The 13,183-nt window shown below is 32.9% G+C and overlaps 1 protein-coding gene across 1 annotated transcript; it reads left to right on the top strand.

The window, feature by feature from the left end:
- The first annotated feature begins 8,259 nt into the window (after positions 1-8,259).
- Positions 8,260-11,293, top strand: LOC128182770 (toll-like receptor 2). Its single transcript, XM_052851520.1, has 2 exons — positions 8,260-8,299; positions 8,850-11,293. The coding sequence occupies exons 1-2, from the start codon at positions 8,260-8,262 to the stop codon at positions 11,291-11,293; spliced, it is 2,484 nt and encodes an 827-aa protein (XP_052707480.1).
- Positions 11,294-13,183: the final 1,890 nt, after the last annotated feature.

Raw genomic sequence — 13,183 nt, 5'->3', positions numbered from 1 at the left:
GCACTTTACATGTGCCCCGTATTTCATTGACCTTTAGTATATATTGTTTAATCAATAATCATATTGAGTCTTACAATTATATAGGCTGATCTAAGTTAGAAAACATGTGCCCAACCCCAATTGTTAATAAGTACAATAAGAACATGTTCAAATGAAATCAACTAATGTTACGTGTATGAAAATAACTAATTAAAACAAGGAAACTTACAATTTCGTTGACAGAAGTTGCAAGGTAGCATTCATTCAATCGCTTAGATTTACCAGCTGCGTTTAGTCCTTGTCAGTTTCAGCACAGACGATGACAGAATAAAACATCTCTTTTACGTGTAATCGAAATAAAAGAAGTTTTTGTTATTAAAACCCTAAAGAACAAATTCAGGTGGTGGCGGATGATCCGAATATTCACCCCCCTCGCCACCCCACTCTGGGGAAAATCCAAACCTATGACTTTCACATGGTAAAGTTACAAGTTGCTTACAAGAAATAAGTCATTGCAGGTTTTATATAGTTGTATCACTATCAAATCTGTTTGATAAATTCTAGGATTCGTACCAATTCCAAGAATATCGTTTTTGTTTAGAAATAAAGATAAAAAGCCTTTGGTTGTTGAAAAGACTGTTAAACACAAAAACAAATTGCCAAACGGCATTAACCACACATGTAAAAGGAAGCATATAGTGCATCTACTTACCTTTTGCTATGGATTTAAAAGTAAGACAAATTTCATGGCGGGAATCTGTTCATTTAGACCGTACATGATTTTTTAGTGTCCACTGCTCTCGAAGACTGCTTGGTCCTTGCTATTGGTCACGTGAGCAGTGAGGTAGAAAGTGCAGTGAGCGATTGCCATGCATAAAGTCAATGTTTTTCGGACATAACAGGTGTCAAATATATTCATGGTCATAAACAATATCACGTTTGGATCCAGAAAATTTCTCCAGGAAAGGGGTAGGAGTTGGGGGTCCGAGGTATATGTATGTTTTTCGGGGGGGGGGGGGGTCCTAGAGCTATTTTCAATAATTCTTCTGAGTGATTCATTTATATGGATTTGTGATTTTGTAAACTTTTAATAATAAAACGTAAAGAAATAATGAACACAGGGTTCAAAATATAATGGAAGTGAAAAATTGGACCCCCCTCTTATTTCAAATACCCTCCTCTGATGTGTAATTCCCGTTGGTTCACATAATATTACGGCTGCTAAATATTTCGACCGTTCTCTGATTTTCAACTCCCATCGGATAAGTGGTTCATATCATAGGCGCAAAATATTGACATTTCCTTTAGTTTTTCTTTCTAATTGGAGCTGGATATTATAGCCGCGAAATTTCAAATCCCACCCATATATTCATTATGCCTCCTGTCAGTTTGTCTCTCTACATATTCAATATTCATTTATTTTCGCCGTTGCATGGCGTTCTAACTATAGGCGATCCGACTGCGACAAATGAAGATGCCGCTGCATTGTAACGGCGTTTAAGGACACTCTACTGTATGTACCTTGGCGCTTCAAGACGCGGCAGGATCGCCAAGAGGACGCAGCCCCGGTGTGACAGGGAGTTCAAAAACACTTTATAGTATCAAATTACCGGCTGCTTCCTGGTTACTTGACGGTCGGTAATTTGGATCCTAAAACGTGACTTTAAATTGAAGAAGAATTTCTAGAGCAAAAACTGTGAGACCGGAAATTTATTCTATTAACAACACCGTATCAATTCACTACGAGACCCTTTGTGATTGCACACGTAGCCGTTCGCATTTAGGTTTTCTCTTCAAGATATCTCATAACATATTGTAAGTGCATACCTTTTTTAAATTTCTTATTAATATTAACTTGCTTTATATTTTAATGAAACATTACTTATAAACGGAGTTGAATTTCATAAATGGTTTTTTAAAATTAAATTAAACATTAAATTAGAATTTTTAAAGTGTTAACAAAAAAGTAATCTTCTTGATATGTTTTACATTTGATCAGCAGGCCAGGGCATTGTTATAAATAACATTTCTATTTACATGATAAAAAGATTAACAATACAGATAGTACAAGTGATGCAAACTTTACTTATCGACTATGCATTCATTCAATCTATTTTTATTTTCTCCCATGGGGGATTGCATATGAAAATGATATTTTTAAGATACAAATTTTAAATAGAGCACAAGAGTAAAATGTTAAAAGAAATTATAGTTACTGTAATATGAAATATATATTAAATATAGATACTTATATACATTGCATTTGAACAAGAGGGAGACGATTTCCATCAATGAAAATAATTTATCAGATTTTTCAGGGTTTATTTACTGTGAAAGTTACACACATTTTTCCGTATTTGCTAGCATCGTAAAGTATATTGAATGAACTACAAGTGTCTGTTGTACCATGCTGCCGCGTCCCCCAGGAAACGAAGGTTGAGGATGAGCAAGCTGCGCTCGCTGTGATTAAAAAATGTGATTAATGAATCCGAAGCGATAAAAACTTTACGGCTCTGCAAATTTGTTGTCTGGCCTAAAACCTTTTAATTTATCCTAACCGGATTGTTTGAAATTAAAAGCTAGGTTTATTGAAAGCAAAAGTTAAATTTAAAAAAAATATATATATTTAAAGCTATATAGTTTAATTCCCCGTTTAAGTGGGCTCGATGGTCGTGGCCAGTTTTAGACTGTCTTGATCTCCTTTAACAGGAGAGTTCTATTTTAAAATATAGGAAAGTACAAAAAATTAAAAAGTAAGAAATATCAATTTTTTCTTTACAAAATAATAGTTAATAGCTCAGCAAATCACATCTTAAAATTTTAGGTAGATCTGTTGGATAATTTCTTAACTAACCAACCTCCTTAAGTTTGAATGAAGTCTATAATATCTTTGCCTATAAAATCGGGTGTAAGAATTCCAACAGTCTGGTATTTTTGTGTTTCATTTCAATGCTAATTGAATTCTCAGAATTTTAGTAATGTTTCAATCTGAATTAATTACTGATTATTGTAATCAACTTAAATTTTCTATGCATCAAACACTCAAAGTATCCGGTACTCTATTATTGTTTGTTACATAATTTTAGACAACTTGTTCTTCGATTTATTGTTAATATTTAGTATTAGAACTTCCTGATTCATTTTCTTTCATGTAGCACCGCTATTTTTTATATGCATGGCTAAACATAATTAATTTTTACGCAGACCAAAACTAAAAATAATTCACTCTGGGAATTTTCCGTTTTTCAAATTCATGAATATTTTATTTCCTGTTAATTGTTTGCATTCAAGTTTTGTAAAGGCATATTTTCTACAGAAACCTTGCAAGATTATCAGATTTCTACATCCTTCTCTTTGAAATAAGCCCATTACATTAAAATATAATTTGTCTGTGTACTTTTCCTTTTTGGTAAAATCCCCTTATTTTTACAAATGGCATAATTTTATAATACATGTATTAGAAAAAAATCGTGAATAAAAGTATCAATTTTAATACTGTGGAATCATTAAAATTCGTGGTGGCTCAATTTTCGTGGAATTCGTGGGTAGCCCTCTCCCACGAATTAAAATCCTCAACGAAAACAATTTTAGAAAGAGTTATCTTTGTTACTGAAACAGTAGGCTACGCATCCACGAAATTACATCCCCACAAATGAGCAAAAAAGTCATAATCCACGAAAATTGGCCCCCACGAATTTAAATGATTCCACAGTAGTCAATGAATTGAAATGAACATATTTTGATGTATTAAACATGTACAAAAGTGTCAGAATGAAGTTCGGACAACTTACAAGGTCTTCTAATAGTCCGGTCGCTTATTTTGATTTAATCTGTTAAAGTTACTTGAAGATGTTGAATTAATGCATGATATACTCTTTCGAACATCCACCAAAGGCAACTTGACCAATGCATGTTTTACATGAAATGAGGTTTACTCTAAAATTATGTAGAAGGAACCGCAGCGTGAATTAAATTTGGTTATTTTGGTTGATTCATATTAAATTCAGTGTGGCTGAACCTGAAAAAAAAAATCAACCCCCTCAAAAAAAAAATCCAGGATACACAAATTTTAGATTTTAAATATAAACAAAACAAAATACCCCCCCCCCCCCCCAAAAAAAAAAAACCAAAAAAACAAACAAACAAAACAAAACAAAAACAAAAAAGTGATCAAGACATTTTTTAGATGTCTTCTCCAAACCTTGGCGAATTGATAGAAAAACTTGCAAGGAGTTTGATTGAAACAATGATATTTCACGACAAACTCTTTTTTCATAACATGATTTAAATAATATTGTATCTATAAGAAAGATTTTGCAAAAGAGCGGGATTATTCCTTAACGTGAAAAGGACTTTTAAATCTGCGTAACGCTAGCGTTTGAACACTGTATCTAAATATAGACACATTACGTGGACGATTATATTTGTTCCGTATGAAGGCAAAACACATATTACGCGGATTTCTATCGAACACGGCAATCACTTTTTGATTTTTACAGATATAGTTTGGCCATATATTCTGTATTTTGATGTTAACACAAAATAATTTGATTTCTACTGTCCAGTATGTTTAAAATATTTTTTGGAACTACGTGAATAAATTTGATTCTGGGATATTCGAAAACGTCAGAGTTGTAATTATAATCATTACATATTTCTATAATATATTTTACACGCCTAGTCTAGGTAAAAATGTGGAACAAATTTATCCGTACATTTTTTCATCTACTTATTGCTTTATCACCGATTCTGACTATATATTTTGCATATTTTTTTTTAAAGTCATGTATCTTTGAAACCGACATACCTGGTAATTTCCTACGAAATCAACTTAATTTGTTCATTGATGAGTAAATTGTTTTGAAATCCCTTGATAAAAAGAAAATGTTTGTAATTCAAGTGTATTAAACATTAAGGAAGCGTAATATTGGCACATTTGCACTTCACATTTTTTTTTACTTTTTTATATACTACGTTGCATTTTCTAGTGTAAAATTAACAGATTAAAGTATAAATTTTACACTTTATAAATTGCTGCAGATTAAAGTGTAGAAAATAAAAAAAAAGTGAAGTGCAAATGATGCGCTATTACACTGCCGTAAAACAGGGACTTACCCAAGAAAGTAATGTTGAAAACATGCAAAATAGTATATTGACAAGCGTTTAAATAACTTTATTCAAACATTTCCAAAATTTTCGATATACATTTATTAACCTTTTCATGCAATTTTAAAAATATATTCGTAAAAAATTCCAGCCGTTTCGGAATTCGAACACAATAAAAAAATTCAGTAGCGGTCAGTATTTATTCTAACGTAACAACTAGACTACTCTAGATATGCTATAATTAGGTTGAGGAAATTTTACATGCGCACTTTATTGCCCCCCCCCCCCAAGTTAGTTTTTTTTTAATATGTGCCAAATGATATGCCCCTTTGGAACCAAAATAGGAAATGACAGTTTTCAAGAAATTTTCTGACTCTTAATATCGCCTTCAAATTAGTTTTATTTAAAGGAGGCAGTTTATCACAATAATGAGAATTACATTTTTAAAAAGCCTGAAATCTGCCACATTTGTCTGTGTAACTATTTAAAAAAATATGTCAAGGTCTTATGAAAGTAAGTACAAATTTTTCATGATAAAATTGTATACTGCTCTATATATTACGTTGCATGTAAAAAAAATATTTACATCGAATTCTGTAACTTTGATTTTTCCATGCATTTCATCTGCTACGCCTTAAGTGGACAATAGCACAGATTTGCAACACCTTCTTTATTCTTTAAATGTCAGAAAACTTATGACGTCGTCGTAGTGTAATATTATTAATTTATAAATAAAACTTATATACAGTGTATTCAGTTTAGATGTTTGAGAAAATTTGTTACATTATGTTGTAGACAATTCGAAGTTATCAAATTAAACACAGGGCGAAAAACCATCTTTAAGCAAGTCCTTAAAGGTGGCTTAAAGGTGACTTAAAGGAGCTTAAAGGCTATACGACCTTTAAGCCGCCTTTAAGTCACCTTTAAGCAAGTGCTTATAGGTCCTTAATGTCCAAACTTCTTTAAGCTACCTTTAAGCCACCTTTAAGCCACCTGTAAGCATCTTTAAGTGGCATTTACGCTCTCTTTACACTGCCTTTACACTGTCTTTAAGTGGCCTTTAAGTCAATATTGATCAAGCTGAACAATAAAAACATAATTATCTTAAATGCAAAAGCTCTTTCATAGAGATGGGAGGGGGTCATCCGAGTGATAATATAATTTCCAAGGAGGGGGGGGGGGGGGGTGTTCCAGGCGGTTTTAATCGTCGCTCCATTAAACACAGATCGCTATCATCAGCACCGCTCTGATGGACACAGATTGCCGTTATAAAATTCTTTATAATTTTTTGGGGGTTTCAAAATTATTGTAGGTATGAGCGCAGTCTCTGTATCTTAATTCCTATTATAAATTAATCGGTGAAAAAATCTCTCTCTCTCTCTCTCTCTCTCTCTCTCTCTCTCTCTCTCTAAGTTCATCCGGTTATTAAACAAAATAAAGATAATGAACCAAAAATGCATGATTTAATTTGTTAATCGGTTTAAGGTTTGTATATTTTTTTCAATTTTCATTATTTCTAACTCTAGATCTGCTAGATACATGTTAAAGATGAAAAGACTCTCAACTGCCTTTGTTATATCGGGCAGGATATTACTGCTTTGTTTGTCTAGACATAGTTTTGTTCGTTTGTGTATATCTAATTAGAGTCTATTGTTTGTCCAACTTAAGAAAACCCCTGGAACTAACACAGAATATACAAGATATACACAGCAGTTGTGTCGTGTGCCCAGGTGCATGTTTGTGTATATCTAATTAAAGTCTATTGTTTGTCCAACTTAAGAAAACCCCTGGAACTAACACAGAATATACAAGATATACACAACAGGTGTGTCGTGTGCCCAGGTGCACGTCAGGGTTTCTAAAGGCGTTGAATCTTAGTATGTACGAGTATACGATAAGTCTAGTGAATAAAAGTTAATTTACATTATTTTGTAATTCATTTTCAAAGTATTATTTCCTAGCTCTGGGTTTCAAAGATGTTACGTCTACAAATTAACGATACATGTATGTAAGAATTAAATCTTGAGGCTAATTGATTAATGTACCGGTGATCATAAATAGGGGTTGATTATTTAAATATATGTATAAGGGTAAATATGTCAAATATACCCGGCCTGGCACATCATACAATTGTATGTACAAGTCATTTGCAATTGCCACATGCAGTAAATACATCACTGGTAATTGGTAATTTTGTTTGTTATAGAATTGATAGTTTAAAAATCATGTACATGTACATACAATTACATGTAAATATTTAAACATATTGGAACGGCGCCGCAATCATGAAAACCGGGAAATTGCGGGAAATTGAACAAATACCCTAATAGTATCAATGCATTTAATAAAAGAAATGATTTCATTTTCTTTCTTACATTTTTATAGCTATAAATTAGATGAACGTATATCTACTCGGTTTAAACTTATTAACTAAGAAAGCCTACTATAGTGAACCTAACGGTTTCCATTTAGGTATAATATATTTTTGTTCACTGAAGACCAAGTTCCGTATTTCATTCTAAATACATGCATGCATGTAATTTATAAATTAGATATAATTGATTGTTACAAACTGAATGGTTTGTCAAAATCTAGATTTTCAAGTAAACACATTCAATACAGTGATTCAATATCCACTGAAATATAGGATATAAAAACGCTCAGATATATGTAAGTTGCCGTGGCGCAGAGGATGTGTGGTGATGCTAGTAAACTAAGGGTCCCGGGTTCAATTCTCGACGTGGCCGGTTTTTTTTTGTGTTTTATTTTTCATTTTTCTTTCTAGAACAAAAACCGTTTTAATACCTTTTCTTTCATAAAGTTAATACATTTTGTTGGAAATCAAGCACAATATTGAATTAAATTTTTTTAATGGCTTAAAGGTGGCTTAAAGGTGGCTTAAAGGTAGCTTAAAGGTGGCTTAAAGGTGGCTTAAAGAAGTTTGGACATTAAGGACCTATAAGTTGTCCTTAAAGGTGGCTTAAAGGTGGCTTAAAGATAGTCTTTAAGCTGCCTTTAAGCCATCTTTACGCATTCTTTAAGCCACCTTTAAGCAATACTTATAGCTTAAAGGTAGCTTAAAGGTGGCTTAAAGATCGTCTTTAAGCTACCTTTAAACACCTTTAAGCTATCTTTAAGGAGGACTTAAAGATGGTCATTCATCCTGTGAAAACTATGAGGAACATACAACGATGGGTTTCTATACTTTTGATCAGTAAGTACGCAACTTAAGCTTATTTAGAGATTAAAAATTATATTTACATTTTTATTATAATTTAATTGTGTATTAAGATGTTACGTTGATAGAGTGCACATTGATAGTTGTTATTGATGTAATGTATTGTAATAATGTAATGATATAATAATGTATTGATATAATGTATTGATGTAATGTAATGATGAATTGGTGTAATCAACCAACATGGACATTTCATTATATCGCGATGTTTCCCCCTTTAAGTTTTGTCGTAAGATTGACTTAATTTGTGATTTTTTTTGAAAGTTGATTTTTTCACACATTTTGTAATTATATTGAGGTGCTCTACATAGAACAATACCGTACCATTGGATTTAAATGTATTATAATAAAATATGATGAGTATAACACTCTATATAAGGCCTCATTTTAATATATGTGTATAAGAATGTATTTTACTAGTGAATTTTAAAAGATTTAAATTCACAGCAGGAAATAACACCTTTAGTATTTAGAGATATTTCCATAGCTGCATATATATTAAGTTAAAGTTTTTTTGCTTTCTCAGATAGCATAGTTGTGGTCATGACACAGATGTGTACAATTTCCCACTATGCTGATGATTGTGGAAATAAAGGATTGCTGTGGAACTGTAGTGGCTTAAACATCTCCAAATTACCAACAGAGCTACCTCCCGAGTTGGAAAATAACAACGTCACGTTGGATTTGTCCTTTAACCAGATTAGCTCGTTGACAGAAGATATATTTCAACATATTGCACGTTACTCAAAGGTCACTGCAATCATCCTAAAATACAACAGTATAACAGAAATTGCATATCTGGCCTTCCAAAAACTGACGAGCTTATGCAGTTTGGATCTTTCTTATGCACATCTTGAAAGAAAAGAAATAGATTCCGAAGCATTTTCTAATCTTGACAAACTTCAGGTTCTTCAAATCCACGGGAATGACTTCCAATATTCTGGCTATCCCGACATATCACTTTCCAGAATCCATTCACTAGAACATTTAAAAATTGACATTTTCCATAACTTTTCATTTACAAAGCCCTTTGAAAATTTAACAAAATTATCCCAATTAGAATTTCATGTTCTCAACGCTTTCAAATTAACCAATGCTTCATTTCAGGGCCTTAGGTACTCTCCAATTCACAACCTAACAATGAATTTTAGCAGTTTTGTCGATTGTGACGTACCAGAGGATCTTTTCTGCTCTTTTCCATACCTAGATAACGAAATCGAAATTTATTTCGGTGGCGATTGCGATGTGTATGCAGCACTTAAGTCCTTAAAATGTTTACAGAATCAAACAATTATACAAAAACTGGATTTGCGACAAAACAAGAAAGCTATTGTAACTGATCCCATCATTTTAAACGAAAAATCCGCCAAGTATCTTGTCAATATCTGCGTGAGGGTGCTAAATTTGGGAAGCTGTCATATTGGATATTTTAAAGTAAATTTACACGGAACAACGCTATGGAAATGCTTAGATTCTTTAGATATTGACAGTAATAACATGATATATGTTAGTTTTGCAACAGTTTCCGCAATTTTCTCAATGCCAAAACTTAAAAAAATTAATGCGTGCTGCAATAACAATAAAAACCTTATGTTAGGAAATAGCTCACACCGTGTGCTAGGAAATGATTACTTATCTGTTAATATAACTTTACCAAAGAATTTAGAAGTATTAGACTGTTCTGGAAATTACGTTCACAATGCTCTAAGATGGACAACAAATTTATCATTAATAGGTGAAAAATTGCAAAAGTTGGATCTGCAACACACAAATTTTCCTCTTAACTTTAAAGGAACATTTAACCTTCCGTCATTGAGTTTTCTTAATTTATCTGAAAATACATTTAAATATATTCACCCTGATATATTCCAAAATGTTAGAAATCTTCGGATATTGAAGGCGGTAGATATCGGTGTAGGGCACATCTCTGAAAATCTTTTTAAAAATCTCAGACACCTGGTGTCACTCGATTTTTCTCAAAACAGTTTAAGAAGTTTACCACGCTCTCTTTTAAGAGATCAGAGGGAATCTTTATTAGAAATTATACTGGACCGTAACATGTTCACTGCCCTTCCAGATGTTTTGATAAAACATGAAAAGGTGCAGATGCTGTCTATCCGGTACAACTTAATATCGAAGTTTTCTGAGAGGGACAAAAGACTATATAATTCAATAAAAAATCTATCATTTCTCTTAGAGGGTAATCCGATTTCCTGTTCATGTGTGAATATCCAGTCTTTGAGATGGATGAAAGATCACCAAAATTCAATTTTAGATCTCTCAACAGTTCTATGCGCGGAGAGTAGAAATCCAATTAATCAATTGTTTCACGACCAAGTTTGGGTGAAATTTGAGCTTAATTGCCAGGCAACCGACTGGCTTATTTTTTCGCTCGGACTACTGGTGTTCACAGTGATAGCTCTCATTACAATAGGTGCCATTAAAAAATACCGAGTTCATTTGGAATATGTCATTCTCAGGGTAAAAAATCGATTAAAAGGTATGCCACTACGAATCAGCGAAGATGATGTGTTTTTGTATGATGTCTTCGTTTCATACGATGAAGTGGACTACTCGTGGATCCTTGGGGAATTGTATCCAAAATTAGAAAGACTTGGCGTAACGGCATGGTTGACAGATAAAGACTCCATCCCAGGAAGACCCAGGTCTGAGGAAATAGTCAGCTGTGTCACCGAAAGCAGGAAAGTGATGTTTGTGGTCAGCGAAAGTTTTATGGATAAAGGATGGTTTTCATATGCTGTGCAGATGGCCATAACGCACGCATTTCATAATCAACGTCAGAGATCCATCGTCGTTTTAATCAAAGATGGCGTCCCTTTAGAAAGGCTCCCAGACGAAATGAAAAACATATGGTGGTGTATTGAACATTTCAGATGGCCAGAGAACGATGGTACATGTAGCGACGAAGTGATACTATCAGAATTATCTAACATCCTGAAACCCGAATAGACATATTGTTACTTACATCTATTTTCTCTCGGACGAAATTGGTAATTGTATATAGCTACATGCGCGGATTTAGAAATGGGTCCCGGAAGGGGGGGGGGTTGGACCCCCTTCTGAAAATTCAAATTTCTTAAATTCACATGGTAAAGTTACTAAAAATATGCCTCGCTACCCCCACCCCCACCCCCGGCAAACACAATTACATGTATCCCTCGGAACCCCCAGCCCCAGGGAAAATTTTCTGGATCTGCGCATGATCTCTTATATTTGTAAAACACTAATGTCTTTCTTTCCTTTTCTGAACATTTTAATATCGATTAACCCAGGATAGTGGTCGTGAACATTTCATAGTATCACACTGTATGATATTTTCGTTTTTTCTGTATTTCTCATTGCATAAAATATAATTGTTTTAATTAGAAGAATTAAACTTTTTGAATTTGTCTATATATTGTTTTTTTTTCTTTTGCAAATCAAATGTGTCCATCAATCCTTGCCTTAAACAATCAAGAAGAGACTTTTTGTATTTGGATTGTTCGTTATCTGCGATAGTGAGCTCTTTACTAAGGGATGCTGAAATAGTCAACAGATTAACCATTTACCAAGATTTGCCTTCTATATGTGATATTTTGGGCCTCAAACTATCTTTAAATTATGAAAAAATTCCAATATTTTTAACTTTAAAATTTGATCATTTTCCTTTATTTTTATACAGAGCTCTTCCTTTAAAGGAGGTAAATATAACCCAAAAATGACCAAAACCCTCCAACCATTTAAATTAAGGTGGGTAAATAGTCAACAAATTACCAGTCAGATCGACCCAAATAATTAAGCAGTTTGTCTTGAGTCAGGCGATTGTTTAATACCTACTGTATAGTCGGTTCTAAGGCACAATTTCCACAACTTTTTACTGTATACCGGTTTTTCAATATTCATAATACCTTTGAGCCCAAAACTACATTTGTAAGGGCATTTGCTAAAATGAAAAACAGTCCAGGAAGTTCAAGTATTATAAAAGATCACTCTTTTGCTTAAGGTTTCAGTACAAATAAAACTAAAATGGGAATTTTGCACTGCAACCGACTTAAAAATACCCGGATGATTATCTTGAGAAATTGTAATTGTTGTTTCGATAAACTTCCGAATAGATAAAAGATGTCAAATTTCCCCATTATTAATCACCGTAAGAAATGATGAGATCCCGTAACATTTGTCAGCAGTTTCGTTTTATATAAAAGATTAAAGAAAATCTACCATGATTTTGATAATTTTAAAGCAAGAGTCATTAAAATTGACACTTCTTGAAACGTGTCCGTAGTTTATGTGTTTTTTTTATTGTGATAATCGACATATTATCGATGATTTTGAAGTCGGTCTAGTTTGTAACCATCTGATTCAAATGAATAAAAATGAATAAAATTTAATGAGTATGCCTTAGTACAATAGACGATATGCAAATTGTCATGTTGTAAATTTAGAATTTAACGGGTGGCAGTAAATACAAGATTTTAAAAAAAAAATATGACACAAACTGAAAATACAGCTTTCTTTTATGGGGAAGGCCAACTGGATTTTGGCATTTTCTGAAAAATTACATAAGAGCGCACTGAGGTTCAGTTTTCTCTTTTCACACGTAGATAGATGTTAATAAAATACATTGATAAACCGAAGGAGAAAAATGTACCATATTGTGCTCATGTATTTTAAGGGCTTTTAAATAGCGGAGCAGAGCTAGAAGTCTACGGAGATTGTATGTGAACAGTGTGCCCCACCAAAAATAAAGATGCCTTTATTTTACATGTAATCTTTTTATATTGGATATGTATTCTCTGAGGTATCATATATCAAAAATTGAACGGTCATGCTAAATGTTTCGAAACAAAAATTCCGACA

This window comes from Crassostrea angulata, chromosome 5 (genome assembly GCF_025612915.1).
Source record: "Crassostrea angulata isolate pt1a10 chromosome 5, ASM2561291v2, whole genome shotgun sequence".
In the NCBI taxonomy this organism is placed as follows: Eukaryota; Metazoa; Mollusca; class Bivalvia; order Ostreida; family Ostreidae; genus Magallana; species Magallana angulata.
The sequence above is the reverse complement of the archived record's forward strand: the minus strand, read 5'-3'. Positions and strand labels throughout refer to the sequence as shown.